Genomic DNA, 23,399 nt, shown 5'->3' with positions numbered 1-23,399 from the left:
ATGAGTGTTAGATAATTTTGTTAGTTAAGTAACTAAACGTCTGAAAATTCAATGATTATTGTATATATTGTGGAAGTAAATTTTCTTTTGAGAATGCTTATTGATTTAAAATGACATACTAGTATTGGTTCATCATAATTGGTAATGAAAGTCTGAACATTCCTCTAGAAATAGAATAAGTTATACAAGTTTGGCAATAAGCCTGGTAATAAATCTCACAGGCCAGTTATATGTAATATTAATAAAAAATGTTTTCATGTTTTCTATATTTTATTTTAATTCTCTGAAATTATTCATGAAGAGTTTACAGTCACTTATTTTTTTTTTTTTCTTTAAGTAAGATTCGTAATTTATCGTAAACATACTAATTCATGAGCAGTTCATGAGCGCTGTTTCATGATTTATACGCATAGTGAAATGAGTTGGTGAAGAGTTATATTATGAGGTGTTTGTTAATTTCCTGGAGAATTCATGATATCACAATCTTTTCTTTCACTCTGAACCTTGCACCTTGAACACTTGGACAATTATTCATAATAATCTCTGAGTTTATATGGATTGAAAGTATAGTTCAATCAGAGGGTGTAATCTTTATATAATGAATAACACATGTTTTTGTTTTACATCCAACAGTATTAAAAGTCAAGTTTGATCCAAATTATCATTTAAAAAATATTTCTGACAGATTAAAATTACGTTCTTATTATCTCAAAAGACTTTCTCCTCAATAAGCATTTTTTTTAAATGCACAGACAGTCATGTATGAACAATATTAAGTGATCACAATTTCTTAAAAGCTTTTTCACCTAAGTTGTGGACATTTTGTCATACTTGAATCAACATCAGATAACATATAAATTGCCTCAAATTTACCTTCATCTTTAATTGTTGGGTCAATGAGTAAAGTTGCAGTCATGGTCCATAAAAGACTAGAAAGTTTTCAATATATATTGAACATAGTTATTATGTATCAAAAGTATTTAAAACTGAAAAATACTTGCCAGTATATTATTGCTGTAGATTCTAGTTATTTATACTGACAAAGAATGGAAGTCTCATGGTCAGGACCAAATTTATTACTTCAGTGATAGCTGTAAGAGTGGTAGAGCTTCTACCTTGTATGTATGAGGCCATAAGTGTGATTCCCAGTCATGTCATATCAAATTCAGATATAAAAATTATACTTGAACCTCTCTTACTTGTAACTTAAAATTTAAGTCGATAGTTACTGTTCTGTTCAATCTCAGGTATGGTTTAGTTAAAACATATTTGTTCCAGTTTGTAAAACTTGTGCTTGTTATTTACTATAAACACTTTTGAGTATACTTCCTGGAAATGAACCAGTGAGAGTGTGAGTTGTGATACTTATAGGGCTTGAACCCACCAATCAATGGGTTGAGGTGGAGACACCATTTCCCTCAATCTGGTATCAGTATATGAATTGAATTGGTGGTATGTTACAACAATAAATCTTAAAAGTCTTTGTCATCAAGATGGAGGAATATGCTGTGAGTATCACAGCATACTGCCATGCAAATTAAATAATTATTTGGGACTTAGGACATTCAAGGTAATTCCTAGACATACCAATCAATTAAGCAGACTTTATAATTTTAGGGTAACAATTTATAATATATTCTAGTTGTCATGAGGTTCATTGTTGATGTAATATATTTATATGACAAAGTAAGATTTTCATTAGCTATACAAATTGCTACTGTTTATTACAGGGACACAGTGTGGGGTGTGCTGACTGGTCAAGGTAGTGATAATGTTTCAAGTCTCGTGGTTCATGAGATCCGAGAGATTGAGACTTGGATATTACGTCTGCTTAGTGCTCCAGTTCCTGTACCAGGGAAGACCAAAGTCGAGGTATGCTCCCTAATTTATAAAGTTTATAATAATGATGACAAGCCACAGATTTAATTGGCAAAACTTTGGTCATGTCTGTCCCCAAGTATTATGAAGTGATTTAGATCAGTTTGTTAATTATAATGTGTGTGTGTGTTGAATTTTTTCAATCTTCCTTACTGGAGGCTGATGGTCAATTTTGGAAAAAACATTTTTGCAATTTTGGATAAATGTCATGTTTTTACAGGACAATTCTGGCAGAAAATAAAATATGTCATGCCATTGTCATATGCAAATAATACATAGCTGAACATCATCTGATTCAGCTCTTAAGTAGTCGACTTTCGCTTTTGTCCTATGTTACTATATCAGTATACATATATATATCCGACAATTGACAAATATACTGGTAAAAGTAGCTCAAAACATGCATTGCACAACACAACATATATAACTATTTACCATATTTATAACTATATACTATTCATTATTTAAATACATATATATTTATATAGAACATGAAACAGTAGCATAATAATTGCAATATCATTGTATGGAGTGTTTTCCAAGGCTGTTAATATAATTATTTATACTAATGTAAATGTTAATATAATAGAGAGACATTTCTTTAGTATCATTTTACCACTGTTGCATTCATTTGTTATGCATATAATGGCTCAAATTCCATGACAGATAGAACTGCTGACTCAGCCTTGTTATATTGTTCTATACTCTTTCCAAGGAAAATAACACAATATATTTGTATGGACAATAGCTGACAGAATTATTTATCTCTGAGATATAGCAGACACATTAAGTGATCAATCTTGCTTCAAACAAAATTGCAGGCAATACTATATTATTTGATGTTCAAATATCTCTTTGTAATTGTATGGGAAAATAGTTCTGAAAACAGATGGCTTGCATTAAAGGTGATCTGATATTCAATTTATCTGCTGATATAAATCTATATTATAAATGCTATATATAGAAAGTCAAGAGATATAATGTAAATGTTAATTCAAGTTTAATTCTTATATAATACATATATGGTCAACATTTTTATATTTGTTGGTCATTGTCTATATAACATGTTGGTTTATACAGAATTTATGTTTAGTTTGATTGTGTAGGAACCTATAAGCTTATAGCAACACTCTTGAATCTGTTCCTGGGACCAACCAGTAGTAAACAGTGAGTGTAAAGTTTCTTGCTCAAGGAAACCATTGCTCACCTGTGATGGGGGTTTAAAGTACTAGACAACCTTCCTCCGTGCTAAACTACCAAAGCATCTCCCGGGGATCGAACCCACGCCAGTTACTTCTCTGTCGTGGGTTTGATCCGGGGAGATCTTTGGTAGTTTAGCACGGAGGAAGGTAGTCTAGTACTGGTGTAACTCTCCGGGAATGATGGTTAGGAAACTACCTGCCTAAATGACTGAATTACTGTTGGGAAAAGGCGTAAAATGAAACAAACAAAGCAGGGGACCAGTGATCCTTAGATTACTTGTCTGAAGCATTAACCACTCGGCCGTTCCATCACTTATATAACCCGTTGCTTGCATATTGTCACTTCTCTGCCAGCAGATCTAGTCCAGCTAACAGTACTTTTTGCAGTCTTGCAAGGTTTTTTACAGCTTTAAAAAACTGAATATTTATTTTGTATAATTATATAAGGTACACAAGTCAAAAATCTTACTCGATCTGAGGACAGTTTTAAATTCAAAGCAGAACTGATCTTTTACTGATAAGGATTTTAATTTAGTTGCTCAGCCGCGTATTATATATATGAGCCGCGCCATGACAAAACCAACATAATGGGTTTGCGACCAGCATGGATACAGACCAGCCTGCGCTTCCGCACAGTTTGATCAGGATCCATGCTGTTCGCTATCAGTTTCTCTATTTGTTATACGATTTGTAAGCGGATGCGCAGGCTGGTCTGGATCCATGCTGGTCGCAAACCCATTATGTTGGTTTTGTCATGGCGCGGCTCATATATTCTTGGTTTTAACTTCTAGTATGATGGAATGTTTGTGTTTTAGAATAGTCTCAATAACAGAGGTATCAAATTTTAACACGTATAATGGAAAGTATCAAGTTTTAACCTGTATATATTGCCACTCAGGGATCAATTAATTAGTGTGTTAATTGGTTTATCAGTTATTGAATATTCAAGGTATGTTTACCTACTGATTTCAAACTACAGATCTTTTCTGATTAAGTTAATTAGTGTTTATTCAAATATATTGTTTTTCATATCATAATGTGATATAGATTTTGTTATAAGTTGACAAGGTTTTATCTATTATTTACATTGTAATTTCAGATTCAAGTGTTACCAAGGGATGTACAGCCTCCATTGTTGTTTGCTTTACCAGACCACACAAGATTTTCCTTGATAGATTTCCCCTTACACCTGCCATTAGAGCTTCTTGGAGTAGAAACTTGTCTCAAAGTTCTTACTGCTATAATGTTGGAGTTCAAAGTAAGTTTTTGATGAAAAATTACAATCATCACTTTTTTTTTTCGAGTGGGTAAAATACCTGTTGGGTCAGAGGATGAAGGGGTCACTAAGTTAGGCACTATTGTAATTTTAAATAATTGCCACACAATGACATTTCAGCTGCACCGATTGAGGAAGATCTGAAGGTTAACTAATGAATTCATGGCTTGGTTACTTTTTGTTTGTTTACAATATCCATTCTTTATTTTTATGTGACAGCTTGAGGGTTTATTGCATCATTGTCATACCTCTCTATATAATAAATTGTTAAGCCACAAACACAATTTTGTAAAAACATCCCACAACTGTGACTACTGTCAAATTGTTATTTTGAAGGTAGTTTACTATGCTTTTGGACGTTACTTTCAGAAAACAACATAAAGTTAGTCTTACATATGAAATGATTTATTTGTTCTTACGAGGAAACCATGATACATATATTATGTCAATCACATCTGTTGTATTTTATGTTGTATAAAGGCAATCAATTACATATGCTTGATTTTCATGATGTTGGGACACTCTTGGTGCAACTTCTATTGTTATATTAGGTAAACAGAAAAGCTGAATTTCCATGTTATACATGTTTAATGATTGTAAACATGTGTGAAATTACTACCACACTCTGGTTATGTTTTTGTGGGCAAGTTGGTATGTCCAAAACTACTGAAGGGAATGTGTTGAAACGTCAAACACTTGTTGTCTGTGATAATTTTACATGATGGACACAGGTCCAATAACTAAGAGTTACCTTTTTACAGAGTTATGCCCCCTTTTCTTATCGTCAAGTACTGAAATCAGATTACGTGTTGCCTTAAAGAAATTTTGTTTAATTTATTATTTCTTATTGAAAATAGAATTTTGTGTTTTGAATGTTCTTTATGAATTTTTGTTGTTGTAAACAGAAACTTGTATCTTAGTAATGGTTTTAATTCTCACTCATTGTACTCTGCCATTTTGAGGGCCACGGTAGCTGAGTGTTTAAATATGCTGACAGTGAATCACCTGTCCCTCACATTTTACCCCTCTATATTATGAAGTAGCTAGCTTACTTGGGGATATCTATCACACTTAATGCACACAGCTGGGGCATTGTTTAGCATTGATGCTAGCTTTTGTCTTAAAATTTTGATTTTTTTGTTATGCAAGTTGCGTTAAAAAAACCCCAAAAGAACAGTTTTAAACATATATCAGGCACAGGTTTTTGACAAACTAATTTTGTTCATAGACATTGGAATCTTGAGACAAAAAAAGCAATTACATATCTTTATAGATAGATATAAAAGGTGTCTCATTTATGTCCAGAAAATCTGTTGTAAATTACTAGGTGTCCAGTGAAGACTGTGATAAAAGTATTGATTTATCAGGTCATTTAATTAGATATAGAGGACAAATGATGGGTATTAATCAAGATGGTGACAGAATTTTCTGGATAGAACACAATCAGGTGACACATGTGCCAAAGTGCTCTGTATTTATCGCCCTATGTTAAAGATTTATTGTCAGAGATTGCTCTTTGCATTATTGTCTTGTGACTTGTGTTAAAGATTTTCTCTCTGATGTCTTATTATATCATTCTTTAAAGCAAGATATTTCTGTTTTCTTCAAATTTTTCAATCAACCATAAACTTTGCAGTCAGTCCTTTACCTAAATTTTTTTGCACATAAAAGAAATAAAAAAAAAAAATTGCTGTGAAATTGTTCTGTCTATATTCCATAGAAAAAGGCTAACACTTAAACTTCATATATATCATCACATTATGACCTGGCATGCTAGTATGTAAAATTTAATGTTTATATAGATATGTAAATTACTCACAAATTTTCTAGTTATAAATCTTGCAAGGAAGATGTACAGAAAAGTAATTATGGCTTTTGTAATCAGTCTTTCATATGAATATGCCATGTTGAATATTTAGCATGTAATTAACTTCTGGTGTTTGCATGCAAATGTACCGGTTTATATATTAGAACTTACTGGCATAATCATAATTCCTAGTTGAGAATATCTTGTAAGTTGACTGGGGAAATGACAGAGAATTGTTCAGAAACTAGGAACATTCAGATTTGATTAAGTACCCACAGCTAAATCACTTTACTATTTCTATAAGAGAAGTACAAAACAAACAAATCTTAAGAACATAAGCGTGACATTTACTTTATTAATCTTGTATCATGCAAAGAGACTGATTTCACATTGATAAAACCAATTACTATGATAATGTTGAACTTTGTTTTAGTGATTATTCTGTGGATTAACTTAATAATGTGGTTCCTGTGTATTTTCAGGTAATTATGCAATCACGAGATTACAACGCCCTGACTATGAGTGTTATGGCATTTGTGTCAATGTTGTATCCGTTAGAGTACATGTTTCCTGTGATACCATTGCTGCCAACGTGTATGTCCTCGGCTGAACAGGTGTGTATCTGAACATAATACTGTGACATTGTTGTATAAAGGACAAATGTTTGTCCTGTCTTGAATTTGGAACCATCCATTGTTTGTTGCTAAGGTTTGACAGGTTATATGACCTATTATAAACAGTTGTAAGGTTATATAACACCAAGTATACCAGCAGGCATAGCTAGAGCTGGAAACTTGTTTCCACTTTGTGGGTTCGATTCCCTGGCTGGCCACTTGAATTTACAAATCAGTCTTTCAGATAAGACTCTAAATTTAGGTTCTGTGTATGAGTGCTTTAACCCTTGGCACGCTAAAGAACCAGGAGAAGCTTCTTTGGCATTTTTCTGTATCTTGCACTGTCATACATGTGAACACTCCCACTTTAAGCAGGAGAAACTCTTTTTCTGCAGCTATATTTTCAAAGATTTTTCTTAAAATAAGGGGTATTTTCACAAATTAAAGAAATCTCCCTATTTTTGATGTCAGAATTTCCCTCTTTGTTTAATGCAAATTCTAAAATCTCCCTCTTTTTGAAGAAAAATCTCCCACTTGATCATAAAAAAAAGTTCACTATCCTCCAAAATATAAAATAACTAGTTATCTAAAAGTTTTTATATCTGCTTTACTACAAATACTGTACACATTAGTAAGACAAAAATCCAGCTGTTACTTTTATAGATGTTATTGACCTTACATGGTATTGTTTTCTTAAGATAAAAATCTTGATTGCCCCTGGATATTGCTAAATACTTTCTGTTTTAACATTCTAACTATATATAATTTTCCCTTACAAATATTCAATTTTGATAAGCAGACATGATGTAAATTTAAATAAACTTTCATAGTAAGAGTAAGTGTAGAAGTTTTCTTTATTGTAAGGTTTAGAAATATGAGCATGTTTTGTTGTTTTTTTTGCTCTGAGAAACAAAAAAGATTTTCCTACACTTCTACAACTATCTAAGCTCTAATATAAAATAGGAATATAATTGTCATCGATTTAAAATTGATTTAAATGAGAAAAATGGGGCCAATCACCAAAATGTAAAGTCTAGACAAATTAATTAAAATTAAAGAATTATACACAAAAAGTTAATATTGTATAATTTACAATATTGATATAGAACTTGGGTCGACAATAAATTTAGCTCTGCAGTCAATTTGCTTTTACTTTACCTGACAACGATTGAGTTTTAAATTAACATTAAATTCATTTGATCTCATGCATGCTGTTAACATGGCAACCAGCGTTACAAATTGTCATCGCAAGCTGAAATTGCTGGCGGCAATGACAACGAGAATCATTATACATGTAGTAGTGTTGGAAGAAGGATAATCATTAATCAGCAACTGATTCCATTAAAACATTCACATTCACAGACATGTCTTCTCTGTTTGGAATCCATTAACCTGTGTACACATTTTGTATGTATTGTACCATAGCTTGTCTCTTTAATCCTAAGGTGGTTTCTGGAAAAATATTGGCAAATAAAATCTGTATGTTGCAATAAAACCATAAAATAAGTATTATTTAAATAAGGTCCTCATTGATATTGTTAAAAATGTTAAGAATGAAAAGTTAAAATGAAAAAAGTGGCTAAATTGTAATACATATGTATGTGTATAAGTGTTTTTTTGTTTATGTTAATGATAATAAAGTAGCATGTTTTGTACATGTATATGTTGATTTTACAATTTGAATTCAAATGTCATGCATAAAAGATGATATGCAAGGTACAAATGTAATGTGAATGTAAAGTATAGGCTAGCCTTTCACCTACATAAACCAATATCAACTAGGAAAACTATGTGAAACTTTCAGCAGAAAAGAGCGAAAGAAAACAAAGGAAAAAAAAAGTCATTCTCTTAAAATAATCTGTTTTAATTAAATGGCAGAATGTTTCCATTTCATGTCATTAAATAAGAGGCTGTGTTTGTTATCAATTTGTAAAATGGATAATATTTCATGTTGACATAGAAAAAAATAAAACTTAATGACAATCAAGAAAATTTATTATCATCGCATTACTGTAGTAATTAGATTTTATTTTACAAAGATTCAGAACATTTCAAAATGCATATTTTAAGTGCTGTAAATGGAGCTTACTTGAACAGAATTTTAATTGTTTTGTTATTGAAATGTGGTGAGTCTTATATCTTAATTAGATGTAACAATATTTCAATTGTATTTTATTTCTTGTCTCCAACGGTAATGATGGTGTCAAATTTTCAATTTTTTTGGTGTCATACAAGGAACTATTCATGTTATTATACACATTATAGAAATATTAATGATCACAGAAAAATTATCATTTTATTGACAGTACATTTCATATACATGTACTGAGATATAAGCAGGAGGATAGTTATTTTCTCTACTTCACGATGATTACTTACTTACTTACTATAGCTTATAAGTTCAGTTTTGTAGAAAAAGTTGTCAAAGATCAATTTTTGTGTCCACAAATTAGTACCACTTCTTAGAAATTTGTTAATGTATTATTCTCAACAGTTTTTCTTTGATATGTTTATAGTATCTCGTTTCCTCTCCTCACTTCCATTCAATATATAATGTGTCTTGATTTATCTTTTTTATTTCTTTACTTTTTTTCTTGTTATTTACAGCTACTACTCGCCCCCACCCCATATTTGATTGGAGTTCCTGCCAGTTTTTTCTTGTACAAAAAAGATTTTCAATTACCCGAAGATGTGTGGCTCATAGATCTCGACTCAAACAAGGTAAGTCACAAGGCTGACAATTACAGAAATATGAATCACTCCTATGTCTACATTTATATTCTTCCAATATATGGTTAATAGGACTGGTGTTTGTGGGGGAGTGGTTCTTGCTGCAGGTTATCACACTTGTTCTTTCACTTTTGTGAGTTTAATACCAGATGTGAAGACTCTATCATGCCAGTTTGTACAAGAATTATGACTCTACTAGCATCTATTTCAGTGTATTTACTGTTTAGTTTGTCCCACAAAAAAATATAAAGTTCATCATTTATTTGCTCAGTCACATGCTAGGAAAAGAAATAGATATAATGTGTATTTGAATTTTGTATGTTCAGTTACATCACTTTTGAATGAAAGCAGTAACTGTTATATTGTCACCTTAGGATTGAAAGTTCTGTGCCTAAATAGTTTTTGTTTATTCTATTTTTAACTACAGAGTGAAAGAAATACAAAACTCTCAAATGAATTAAGAACCTAGATCAATAGCATTCAGCCAACAAAAAGGCTAGGCTCTCTGATAATGCAAATTATGCGAAATAGGAAAGCAAGGAAAGAATTAAGTTAAGAAAGTAGAAATATTGAATCAGAATTCTCCTCTTTTCGCCCATAAGGGAAATTGCTTCATTTACAGCAGTTAGAGGATTTCTAGACACCAGAAAGAAATGAATAATGTGGGCGGATAAGGTGGCGTGTCTTTCATAGATAAAAGTACAGAATTTTGCTGTAGAATTTTTAAGTGCTGTACAAATCAATACATAAAGTCACCTATTATTTTTGTCACTAATTTGAATATTATCGTCAGAATTTAGATCCTATACTCTAATAGCCTTTAGCTTGTTGACTGGACCAGGTGATTAAAGTAATAGTTCTGAATTGAGTTCAGTGATGTCAGTACCAAAGCTGTAGTACTAAGCAGTCAAATGTTATGTTAGATTTTCTTGGTCATACATATCAATTTTATAGCCAAGCTATAAAGCTATATTATACATGTTGTATGATAACTTTATAGGTCCCTAAATCAGTTATGAATTATTGGAATGAATCAAATAAAAAAAAGGTGAAATTGTATAATTATTATGGAAAACAATTTACAACCCCATTTCAACAACCTGGATACGTCATATGATTTAATAAAATGTCCTCTATAATTGTTTGTTGTCTTACACAAATGTCTGTTATTTATGGATTTAGTCTTGTGCTACAAACTGATGTTTGTAAATGAATCAATATTTTATAATTAATTGTTGTTACATTATTTAGAATCAATTAAGAACATGTTAATCAAACAAATCAATAGTTTAATCCCTGAACTGTTACATTGTTGGAACAGATTATTTCAGAGCTTTTCCTACAAACATAGAGATATGCCTGAAGTTCTATTGTACAGTCTGACCTGTGACTCTTGTTTGTTGACTGACCAGCTTCAAAACTTTCATTGTGATGTCCCAAAGATTTAGTATGTAATTGAAGTTAAACAAGTCCTTGCAGGAGAATTTAATGCTTTACTTAAAGCAGCACACCTCCAGATCTATGTTTATTTTTTTTAATTAAAAAAAGAAATTCAAATGTGATACTACCCTTGAAAATCAACAAATAAACTTCTTATAACATTATTTCATAAGTGGATTTAAGATAACCCTTCCATAAGCTTAGGTGGATAGCTTCCTTAAAGACAAAAAAATAGCCCTCAAAGACAAGGGAAAAAGGAAAATCATCTTGAATGTCAATTGTAAACATGTGATTGCTTGATATTACAGCTTTGATACTGACATCACTGGAAATTACAATATGGAAATTCAAACTCAATTCAGAAATAAATTTAATAGATTCAATCTGGCTGTAGTGAATCTCTGGAGTGTGAGTTGACTACTTTATATATTTAGCACACACATTTTTCTTGTTTTAAGCTGCTAACCTATCATTGAGTGATGAATTCCTTGCAACCTCTCCATCATAAACTTGCAGAATATTTAATTTGCATTCAAGATGATTTTTCTTTCTTGCCTTGTCTGTGATGGGCATTTTCTTGTCTTTCATGCTATTTTTAGAAGAAAAATAGATAAAAAGTGGCAGATGTGGTTTTCTTTAAAAGCATTTTTGATTTCAAATGATTATAATTGAACACATTATTTGACTGTTAAGGAAAGCAATTACTTTAATGGCTTCTTTGGATGTCTTAAAATAGATCAGTTCATCTGAATGTCTTCACCATTCTCTTAATGTTTACATGTAATTTAAATGCATTACTTTAAAAATCTAATTTTAGAATAATTGTAATTTGGGTGACATGTGTATTTCAAATTACATTTACTTGTATTTTGCAGGTTTTAGCGTAATTGCACAGAATTGTGCTAACATTAAAGTGCTATTTTATCATTGTTATGGGAAAAATTGTTATTTTGTACCTATTGCAGTTTGTGGGGTAGTTAATGTATGACAAGGATTAGTTTGTTGAGACAATTGATTGAGGGGTAGTTAGTGTATAACATGGATTTGTTTGATGAGACATGATTGAGTTAGTAAGTGGTAGTTAATGTATGACAAGGATTAGATGGTTGAGACATGATTAAGTGGTAGTTAAAGGTTTACAAGGATTTGTTTGTTGATACATGACTAAGGGGTAGTTAATATATTACATGGATTTGTTTGTTGAGACATGACTAAGGGGTAGTTAATATATTACATGGATTTGTTTGTTGAGACATGACTAAGGGGTAGTTAATATATTACATGGATTTGTTTGTTGATACATGACTAAGGGGTAGTTAATATATTACAAAGATTTGTTTGTTGATACATGACTAAGGGGTAGTTAATATATTACAAAGATTTGTTTGTTGATACATGACTAAGGGGTAGTTAATATATTACAAAGATTTGTTTGTTGAGACATGACTAAGGGGTAGTTAATATATTACAAAGATTTGTTTGTTGATACATGACTAAGGGGTAGTTAATATATTACATGGATTTGTTTGTTGAGACATGATTGAGGGGTAGTTAATATATTACATAGATTTGTTTGTTGATACATGACTAAGGGGTAGTTAATATATTACATGGATTTGTTTGTTGAGACATGACTAAGGGGTAGTTAATATATTACATGGATTTGTTTGTTTGATACATGACTAAGGGGTAGTTAATATACATGCGATTTGTTTGTTGAGACATGACTAGGGGTAGTTAATTATTACAATGGATGTTTTGTTGATACATGACTAAGGGGTAGTTAATATTATGTTACATGGATTTGTTTGTTTGATACATTGACTAAGGGGTAGTTATATTACATTGGATTGTTGTAGTTGAGAACATGACTAAGGGGTAGTTAATATATTACATAGATTTGTTTGTGAGACATGACTAAGGGGTGAATTATATTACATGGATTTGTTTGTTGAGACATGACTAAGGGGTAGTTAATATATTACATGTTTTGTTTGTTGAGAACATGGGACTATAGATTAATATATTACATGGATTTGTTTGTTGAAGACATGACTAAGGGGTAGTTAATATATTACATGAAGATTTGTTTGTTGAGACATGACTAAGGGGTAGTTAATATATTACATATTTGTTTGTTTGATACATGACTAAAGGGTAAGTTAATAATAGTTACATGGATTTGTTTGTTGAGACATGACTTAAGGGGTATAGTTAATATATTACATGGATTTGTTTGTTGAGACATGACTAAGGGGTAGTTAATAATATTACATGGATTTTGTTTGTTTGAGACATGACTTAAGGGGTAGTTAATATATATTACATGGATTTGTTTGTTGAGACATGACTAAGGGGTAGTTAATATATTACATGGATTTGTTTGTTGATACATGACTAAGGGTAGTTAATATATTACATGGATTTGTTTGTTGAGACATGACTAAGGGGTAGTTAAATATATTACATAGATTTGTTTGTTGATACATGACTAAGGGGTAGTTAATATATTACATGGATTTGTTTGTTGAGACATGACTAAGGGGTAGTTAAGTATATTTACATGGATTTGTTTGTTGAGACATGACTAAGGGGTAGTTAATATATTACATGGATTTGTTTGTTGAGACATGACTAAGGGTAGTTAATATATTACAAAGATTTGTTTGTTGATACATGACTAAGGGGTAGTTAATATATTACAAAGATTTGTTTGTTGAGACATGACTAAGGGGTAGTTAATATATTACAAAGATTTGTTTGTTGATACATGACTAAGGGGTAGTTAATATATAACATGGATTGTTTGTTGAGACATGACTAAGGGTAGTTAAAGTTTTACAAGGATTTGTTTGTTGGGACATGATTGAGTGGTAGTTAAAGTTTTACAAGGATTTGTTTGTTGAGACATGATTGAGTGGTAGTTAATGTTTTACAAGGATTTGTTTGTTGAGACATGATTGAGTGGTAGTTAATGTTTTACAAGGATTTGTTTGTTGAGACATGACTAAGGGGTAGTTAATATATTAACATGGATTTGTTTGTTGAGACATGACTAAGGGGTAGTTAATATATTACATGGATTTGTTTGTTGAGACATGATTGAGGGGTAGTTTAATATATTACATAGATTTGTTTTGTTGATACATGACTAAGGGGTAGTTAATATATTACATGGATTTGTTTGTTGAGACATGACTAAGGGGTAGTTAATATATTACATGGATTTGTTTGTTGAGACATGATTGAGGGGTAGCTAATATATTACATAGATTTGTTTGTTGATACATGACTAAGGGGTAGTTAATATATTACAAAGATTCATTTGTTGAGACATGATTTAGTGAGTGAGTGAGTGGTAGTTAAAGGTTTACAAGGATTTGTTTGTTGATACCTGACTAAGGGGGAGTTAATATTACATAGATTTGTTTGTTGAGACATGTTGGAGATTACAAGGATTTGTGTGTTGAGACATGCTTGAGTGGTAGTTAAAAGTTTTACTAGGATTCGTTTGTTAAGACATGATGGAGTGGTTGTTAATGTATAAAAGTATAAAGTATGGTATTTAATGTTCTTGTGATACATCGAAATTCTGAGCCAGTCTCTCCCTTATGCTTGATTGATTATTACGCCTGTTATTCTAGCATTTATAGCAGGGAAAAAATGTCCACATTTCCCCAGTCTGTCTCTTGATCAAAATATGGGATTAAAAGTATTCCCTTTACTGTGTCTAGATCAAACTACTGTTAGGAAAATATCCATATAGTTAGTTTTTCACTTGCAATGTTATGAATTTTTTGTGAATGATCACTCCCACAGGGATAGCTTGTTCAGCTCAAGTAAATTTTCCACTTATGCTTGGAAAGTTATCATGCTTATTTTGTTGTAAATAAATGCATATGTTGCCAGTGTTGTACAGTAAGGTTACTTTGTAACATTGACGTATTTGTGTAAAAGTAACTTAGTTGTAAGTTAGTTTTGTAACAAGTATTGACTTTCCTGTGTGTGGGAGTGACTAAAGGTCAAATCAAGAGAACATTCTTTCCTATTCTTTATTCCTTATGATATAAGAGAATATAGAATAGTTTTCAATTATTAATGATGATATTGATAAATCTCTCCTACTTTGAATTCTATTAACATTTCCCAATATAGATGGTCAAATCCATTTTTTATGGGGGTGTTCAAGTTCTTTTCCTATTATGACTACTGGGAAAGCTAAAGATCACTGTTATTCATTTCCATGTGTTTGGCTTTGTAGTTATTGCGTCTATAATATCAATTCTTTCACATGTTGGCTTTGAACTTATAATACATGTACTTTGAACTGCAACCTAAATCGATATTTTAATCCGACCCATTATTTTGTTCATTAAGCTATAAATGTCTTTTATTAGAGAATTTTGCAAGAGTTTAAATAAGTTTGATCATTCTAAAATGACAGAAAGTATTTCAGGGAAACTTTGTAAAGCTTCAGACTGATTCTGTATATGAAGATTTATTTAGCAATGTTATAATTATACAATATATAGAAAATTGCTTTTGTCCAGACTGATCTAAAAGCGGAGAAGAATTATTAAAACAGCCTAGAGACACTTGTGTTATGTAAATAGTTTTCGCAATATGCCATCCTAGTAATTTAGTTTCTGTAATAATAGAAATGCGTTATTTGTGTTTGTTGTGGAATTCTGTGATAGCTAGAGTGACAATATATAAAAGGGAATCATATTGTATTGATCTCTGATATATTGGACAGTATAGTGAGAGTTTGTTAACTATGTGACAGAAATTCTTGTCACAATCTAGCATCGTTCACAATTAGTGTAATAGTGTGATGCTGGTCAAACTGAGGTCTGTCACACTTTACTAATGAGCACTTTGGCTATAATTAAAGATCAGGATAAAATTACTGTAATTTATTTTGTCTTCCAATCAAGGCACTCTTTAATAGTGTTTGTATGTGGTGGCCAAATTCAATTTAAGTATTGCAGTGACACTGACTTACGTCATCCTAAAACTGACGCCATGTGCTGCTCTTGCCTTTGTTCTCTCTGTGTTGTATTATAACTAATATACTGATAAAATTTACTTATTTTATGACCAGTGACTGTTGATGTGTTGTGGCAATTATGTTGTCATTGTTCAAGTGTGACAATGATATATTGGCTGTGAGAATTAGAACATATGTTTTCCCTTTACCAATAATGTTATCTTGTTTATAGATTTTTATCAAATTAGTCAATGGCAAATCAATGCTTAAAAAGACTTTGGCTTAATGTCCTTTATTATTATTGCATTTATAAATGTTGCAAACCCCCTTCTGAATAACATACAATTTTAAATTATAACAAACTGAAAATAACCTTTCAAGTCAATGAAGTTAAAGTTTGCAAAAGAAAAAAAGGAGAATATGTATAATTAAAGCTATATACTGCTTCAAATTTTGTAAAAGAATACTTCCAAAATACCTGTATGATAAAAATATTCTTGTTTATTTTCCAAAAATCAAATTGAACATGCACAGAATCATTGATAAATTGTAAAGAACCTACTAACCATAGCAGTATCATATTTTTAGGAACATGTAATTCTGTTTACATGCAGTCGATATTCATGTGTGTTGTTGAATAGCGGAGACATTCTATGTTACAACTGTTTCAAGAATCATCCATATAATTATGGAAATAACATTATTATTTTACTTTATAGATTTTATGAAAATATTTCATATGATAATAACATAATACCATTCCACATATACATCAGAAATTTTGCACTTTTTCTGATGCATGCCAATTCAATATCCTTTACAATTACACTATCAAGTTCTTTTAGGGTTTATTTTGACAAATTTGAATTTAAAGATGTTGATATTGTTTCATTTACAGTGTTTTGCCATGGTAACAAAATAACATAAATTATTATAATTCATCTTCATTTATCACAGACCTATATAATGAAAATACAATGTGATAAAGGTTAAAGTGTAGAGTAATCTATAGTTTGTCAATATAAAGAAGTGGAAAAAGATTAAGATATAACTCAACCATCTGATAAAGTCATCCATATAAACCCAACACTTGCTTCTCATGAAAATTCCTTCAAGTCTTAATTGGTTGAATACATGATTATATAAGAACACCCACACTTTGACATTTCCCTTGAATATAATGACACCCTAAGGGGATAAAAGATATACAGAGGTAGCATTTAAGTAAAACTAAAAGTGTTGGGAATATGTGTTTTTAATATACTTGTATATATATTTTATTTAAGCTATTTTATTCTCAATATGTATTTGCAAAGAATGATACAGATATTAAGGTGAGTAGTGGGGCCTCATTGTTAGACATGACATACTAACTGCCCAATATCTGTATATTGATGTATTGAAATGTAACCTTGACTTTCATAAAAATTAAACAGTGATTTTGAAGGTATTCTTTTCACAAGTGTGAAAATTTCACAATAGCTTTGTTATTTATAGGTATATTTAAGATTATATATATTTTCACTTCTAGTTCTCTAATTATTGTAACTGTTATGAATATTAATTGAAAATCATCTATAGACTGTTTTTTTTTAAATCAAAACCATCTTAGCCTATCCTCTAAACTAGCATGTAACATAGTACTAATGAATTGCCATGCTTTTTTCCCCCTGTTTCTTTGTGATAATTGGAATAACGGTCTGAACTCTATATTTCATAATGTGATTATTGGGGGGAAAAAAACTGTGCTCAAGGAAATAGCAAAACATTAATGAAAATTGTTATTCTCATAGTAATAGACATTTGCGACATAATGTTGGGAACGATTATCGAGGAACAGTTACGTTAATATTGAGGGGTCATCTCAACACATAATAAAAACACTTGAAACAAAGCCAGGATATCCTACTGTGTTTCTTTCCTTACATCTTAACTTTCATTTTTAGCTCGACTTTTCTATGAAAAGGGGAGCTATCCTACTCGCCCCGGCGTCGGCGTTAGCGTCGGCGTTGGCGTCACACCTTGGTTAAGTTTTTCGTACCACCCCACTTTATTTCAGAAGTATTACAAGTATGGCTTTGAAACTTACCATACTTGTTCACCATCATAACCTCCATCTACAGACAAGAGTACATAACTCTGTCAAGGTTTTTGACCAGAATTATGGCCCTTTTTTGACTTAGAAAGTGTATTGAGCTTGGTTAAGTTTTTTGTACCACCTCACTTTATTTCAAAACCATTGGAGGTATTGCTTTGAAACTGACCATACTTGTTTACCATCACGACCTTCATCAACAGACAAGAGGACATAACTCTGTCAAGGTTTTTGACAGAATTATGCCCCTTTTTTGACTTAGAAAATACATTGAATATGGGTAAAAATCCACTTATTGCCTTAACCCTTTGAGATATTGCTTTGAAACTTTTAATGCTATTTCACATCATTACCCCCATCTGTACGCAAGAGAAGGTAACTCTGTCAAGGATTTGTTTTAAAAATTAAGGCCTTTTATCGACTTAGAATCTTGGTTAAGTTTTTAGTACCAGTCCACTTTTTGACTGAACTGTTTGAGATATTAATTTGAAAGTTGGAATACTTGTTTACAATCATGATTCCCAAACATGTCCAGGAGAAGGTAATTCTGTCAAAGATTTTATTTGAATTATGGCCCTTAACTGTCAATGTTTTGTATTATAGGCAAGCACTAAAAAACTTAAAAAATCTAAAAAAATTCATTCCTATCCACTTGTTCACTTTACCATAAATTATGTCATATAAACATTGCTGTAATATTCAAGGGTATCAAACAACTAGTTCACTTTAAAAATACAGAGATTCTTGTATTGCCTTTTACTGCAAAAACTTTTTTTATTGGCAAGCAATAAAAAAGTCGAGCGCGCTGTCTTACGGACAGCTCTTGTAGTAACTGCAAGAACGAACTGATGCCAAGTTCCCTAAATAAATTCGTAATTTTCTCATAAGCTCAGACAGTGGTCGTTTGCGTTAACGGTTGTTTTGTCTAGTGCACCGACGTGCATCTATAGTTTCGTCCTTTGATGATGTCAAAACGATAATGGATTGGTAGCTTGAGCACGGATATTTTGACGTCTTGACTACGGCCTCGATTGTGCAGTTCACGTGGGACTGGTCCGGGCTCGAGTTGTCTAGGGACTAGGCCAGAGCGAAGCTGCTGGTCAACTGTCCATGTTGGCCCTCATCATACGTCAAGATTAATCGGAGCTTACCTTGCAATGACTCCTGCATGTTAGTCGCTTAAGCTTGCCCTTGGTTTAGATGCCCGGTCTTTCCATAGGGACTGCACCTAAATGTGTTTTGTTTCGGCACTAAATCCTTAACTCAAAAGACGTCTTTCAAGACGTTGTACGGCCTAAGGCGCTGGCAATATTTTGAAAATATTGAAATATGAAATTGAAATGGAGTGAGTTACTGAATCGGAGTTATACATCAAAGCAGCAAGTGTCAAGTGCCGTGTGGCAGCCGTTAAAAGGTGCCCCGTACTTTACTTCAGTGTTGCTATATTTTCCTGGTCCTTTCCAGCATTTTTAAGTGTTGAGATTTGTGTCCCGCTTAAGCCGTTGTTAGGTGGCGTGAGGGTTGTTGCACTTTTATTGTCCATCAGGTACAACCCAATTAAACCGAGTCTACATTTTCATGATTACTTATGCTGTTTTTAATGCTTCCGAGGTATCACTTTTTTCCAGATATTTCAATACTTTTTTATTTTTTTCTTCATTTACTGATAGTCTATTGTAGGATCTAAACAGGTTCTCTAAACAGTGCACAATCCTATTTCTCACATGAAACATAGGTGGGCTATTGCTTGCCTTCGATATGTTAAACATTTTTCACTGCTGTTTTTTTTAAAGCTGATCGCCAAACCAGAAGCTGTCAGTTCAATAATTCATGTATTTGGTATCACGTGGCTTGAACTTATAACCTTCTTCAGTCAAAGAAGCCTGTCTACCAAAAGCCTTATGGAGGATATAAATTATATATTAAATATTAAAAATACCTATAAATATATAACCTTCTTCAGTCAAAGAAGCCTGTCTACTAAAAGCCTTATGGAGGATATAAATTATATATGGAATATTAAAAATACCTATAGATATATAACCTTCTTCAGTCGAAGAAGACTGTCTACTAAAAGCCTTATGGTGGATATAAATTATATATATATGTATGGAATATAAAAATACATCAGCATAATGCGTCAGTAAAATAGACAATGATGAATTTTATTGCAATTTACGTTAGGTTTGAAAGCTATTTTTTACATGATGTCAAAATATATTAAGAATGGTACCAATTTAGGGTAACTGTCTAACTGAATTAAGATGTAAATAGTTATGTAGTTTCATCGTTTCTCCTAATTATGTTCATTTTTTCGGTAGGATTTTTGCTTGCTTATAATCCCACCACAATTCTCACTGAAGAGGCAAATATGTATTTCAAATGCACACATTGATTTAAGTTCTTCGAGTTACGTTAAAGTATAAGTGTATCGTCAGTGAAAGACGTGATCCGGGCTTTTATTCCATGTTTTTATTTGACAAATGCGAGTACATATGGCGGTCAGGGCTATTGATGGGACATCTCACCTAAAGAAGAGCCACAGGAATGATATTATTCAGGACAAAGACAGTATCAAGTAATACAAACACAAGTTATCGTTGACAATGCTGGTGTTATCCGTTACCGTTATCCGTTAGAAACCGTGTTTATTATAAAATGTTAGATTATTTTGAGATTATCCCTTTATATAACTTGTTCTCGATCCTCAATTCCCGTTCCTCATTATAAGCCGCAAATGTCTAATATGAAGCCTGTTGCTTTATATGCCAGCAAATAAAAACTTGCTGCTTTTTTAGGCTAATTAGTATCGGGTCTGTTATTAATTACCCATTTAGTTATATAGTCCTCAAAGGCTTTCGGACTATTATTTTCTGTTTTTGCATAATTTTTGTTGTTTTGATATAATTGCTATTTTCACATGATGTAATCTTGTCATTTTCTTTGAAATATGATTAGTCATGCGAGTTAAAACATGGAAATATTGCAAAAAGAAGAATATAATTTCTTGACTACATTAAAGTCATTAAATGTCACATTGTTTGTCCATTAGTCAATTCACATGTTTTAATGCATGCACACATTCAAACTTGAGTTATACATGTGTGTATGATAGAAGCCTTTTAAACGAATTCAATTATAATTTTATAACTATACTTAGAGAGTAAGACCTAAAAAAAAATTTTGTTTTACTTTTTTACATAGTTTTTTGATTTTTACAGATGCAAAATAATTTGGTTAAATGTGTGGAAGCTTAACTTAAACCATTTAAAAACGCCTAACCAATCAGAAAAAGAAAAAAGTCCGCCAAGAAAAAAATGCGGGTTTTGGAACATTCATTTGAAAACCTTTTTAAAGTAAAAAAAGGGTCAACCCTATGAAAATTTGCAGAGTCTATGATTCCCCTTAAAGCAATTTTTTTTGTTTTACCAAATTTTTTTTTACCCCAAAAGGCTTTAAATTTTTTGTTTTTTGAAAATGATTTATTCGGAATTCCAGAAAAAGGGGAAAGACAACTTATGTTTAAAAGACAAAGAAAGAGAGGCAACAAAATTTTTTAAGTTTTTTTTTCCCAAAAAACTAAAAAAGATAAAGGGGGTTTATATTCCTGTTAAAAAAAATTAGAATTTTTTTTTTACTCAAGCCAGAAACATGTTATTTGTGACACTAATTTATTGCAATTTTCGTTTTAATTCTTTGAAATCAAGGAATATAAAACTATGGAAGGGAAAAAAAACTGGGTAATTGGGGAAAATATAAAGTGTGGGAAATTGGGAATATGTTTAGGGCCCTTATTTTACTCCCTTAAGATTTTTTTGTTTTTTTTCGTCACCCTTTTTAAAAAACAAAGAAGACTTGGGCTCAAAAAATTTTCCTGTAAAAAGTTTTTTCGCAATAGTTCCTTTATGAATTATTCATTACATTATATTTGAAATGGTTTATTTAATTTTAAGTTTTTATAATCCTTCAACAATTCCTGGGAATGTTTATTTTGGTTTGCAGATCAGGAGGGATAGCCTGTTTCACATTCACGTTGAGAGTTTTATGTAAGGGGCAGAAAATGGTATAAACATAAATAAATAAGTGAAGTGATTGAAGACATGATTTCATTGTGAGTTAACTTTCTTTGGTATCAGTACTAAGTCACATCAGTTCAAGAAAGCAGTTCAAAAGGGAAGAGAGTTGAGACATTGAAACGAAAAAGAAGGTTTCATAATTTATTGCACTTGATTGTAGAGGAAATAAATGACCAACACTTATATGATATGATATTAAGTCTATCCCACAAGTGTAATGATTTTACATAAAGTATTGATCAGGTTTGCCAACTTTTAGAACAGTTTATTAGAAGCCAGCAAATTTATGGTTCACCAGGGTGAAATATCCATGATGTTCCCCCATCAATATAGCTTTGCATATTCATCAAAGGATTGTTTGGACTCTTTTTTGGACCTTGTATTATCATTAAAAATAGTGATGCTTCAAAATATTCACAAGAAATTTGATCTATTTTTTCAATTTCCTTTACCCTTAACACACTGAATATCTTATATAGACTTGTCCAGCTTCTATTTTTGGAACTGTTCATTATCAATTTTGGTGATATCAAGATGTAAAAATTGAAGTTCAAGGTCAGCCAACAGTATAGAGCCTTGAACAGATTTTTTCTCTATAGTAGTTAAACAAAGGTTCCTGCATTTAAATTGTTTAGGCTTAAGAGACTATATTGCTATTCCATTCATTTTGAATTCAAACATGGATAAGGTTGATGTATGACTTTTTTTGGCATCTCAGTATCAAGTACTAGGAATTTTTTTTGTTATATCAAAATGTTTTTACTATGGCTTGCAGGAGGTAATTATTCATTTGGTCATAGCTATATGTGTGCTTCAGTAATAAAATACGAATACCATTTTTAAAACCATTCATCATTTGTAGGGAAAATTTCAAAGTTAGTAGTGACTGAATTATAGCTAAACAAGGCATAGTATGATCAGGCAGCATGGTTTTGCCGGCTGATCTAGTTCTACACTGGCTGTATGGGTAGAATTAGTCACTGCAAGTAGGTCAAGAGTCAAAGCACCATCATAAACAAAAATGAAACTTAACATTAATTTTTTAGACATTTATTTGTAAAATTCACCCATATGCCATACATATTTTTTCTTTCTTTCTGTTCTTTGTTTTTTGTACTTGCAAACTTAATGTAAATCATAATAATAAAAAAATTGCCAGTTTATGAGTGCCAATTTTGAAATTACTTATTTTGAGAGACTTTGTTTCACCAGAGGCCCCTTTTCTATGACTATTGGCATGCAGGCTTGAATGTTTCCCTTTAAAAACATTAATAAAAGATTTATAATGTAA

The 23,399-nt window shown here is 31.5% G+C and overlaps 1 protein-coding gene across 16 annotated transcripts in view; it reads left to right on the top strand.

Moving 5' to 3' along the window:
* Nucleotides 1–1,730: 1,730 nt before the first annotated feature.
* LOC132717479 (MAP kinase-activating death domain protein-like) overlaps nt 1,731–23,399 on the top strand; it is a gene marked incomplete at its 5' end in the record, with an annotated part of 63,209 nt that continues 41,540 nt past the window's right edge. For all 16 annotated transcript variants that reach the window (XR_009623964.1, XR_009623963.1, XM_060700960.1 and 13 more), the window contains 4 exon segments: nt 1,731–1,872; nt 4,180–4,338; nt 6,646–6,777; nt 9,385–9,498. Coding sequence is in view for 14 of the 16 variants with exons in the window: in XM_060700960.1 (XP_060556943.1) it covers nt 1,731–1,872; nt 4,180–4,338; nt 6,646–6,777; nt 9,385–9,498 (547 nt within the window).

This window comes from Ruditapes philippinarum, unplaced genomic scaffold (genome assembly GCF_026571515.1).
Source record: "Ruditapes philippinarum isolate M1 unplaced genomic scaffold, ASM2657151v2 ctg2837_1_1_1_1, whole genome shotgun sequence".
NCBI lineage: Eukaryota > Metazoa > Mollusca > Bivalvia > Venerida > Veneridae > Ruditapes > Ruditapes philippinarum.
This window is presented reverse-complemented; position numbering and strand designations above follow the sequence as displayed.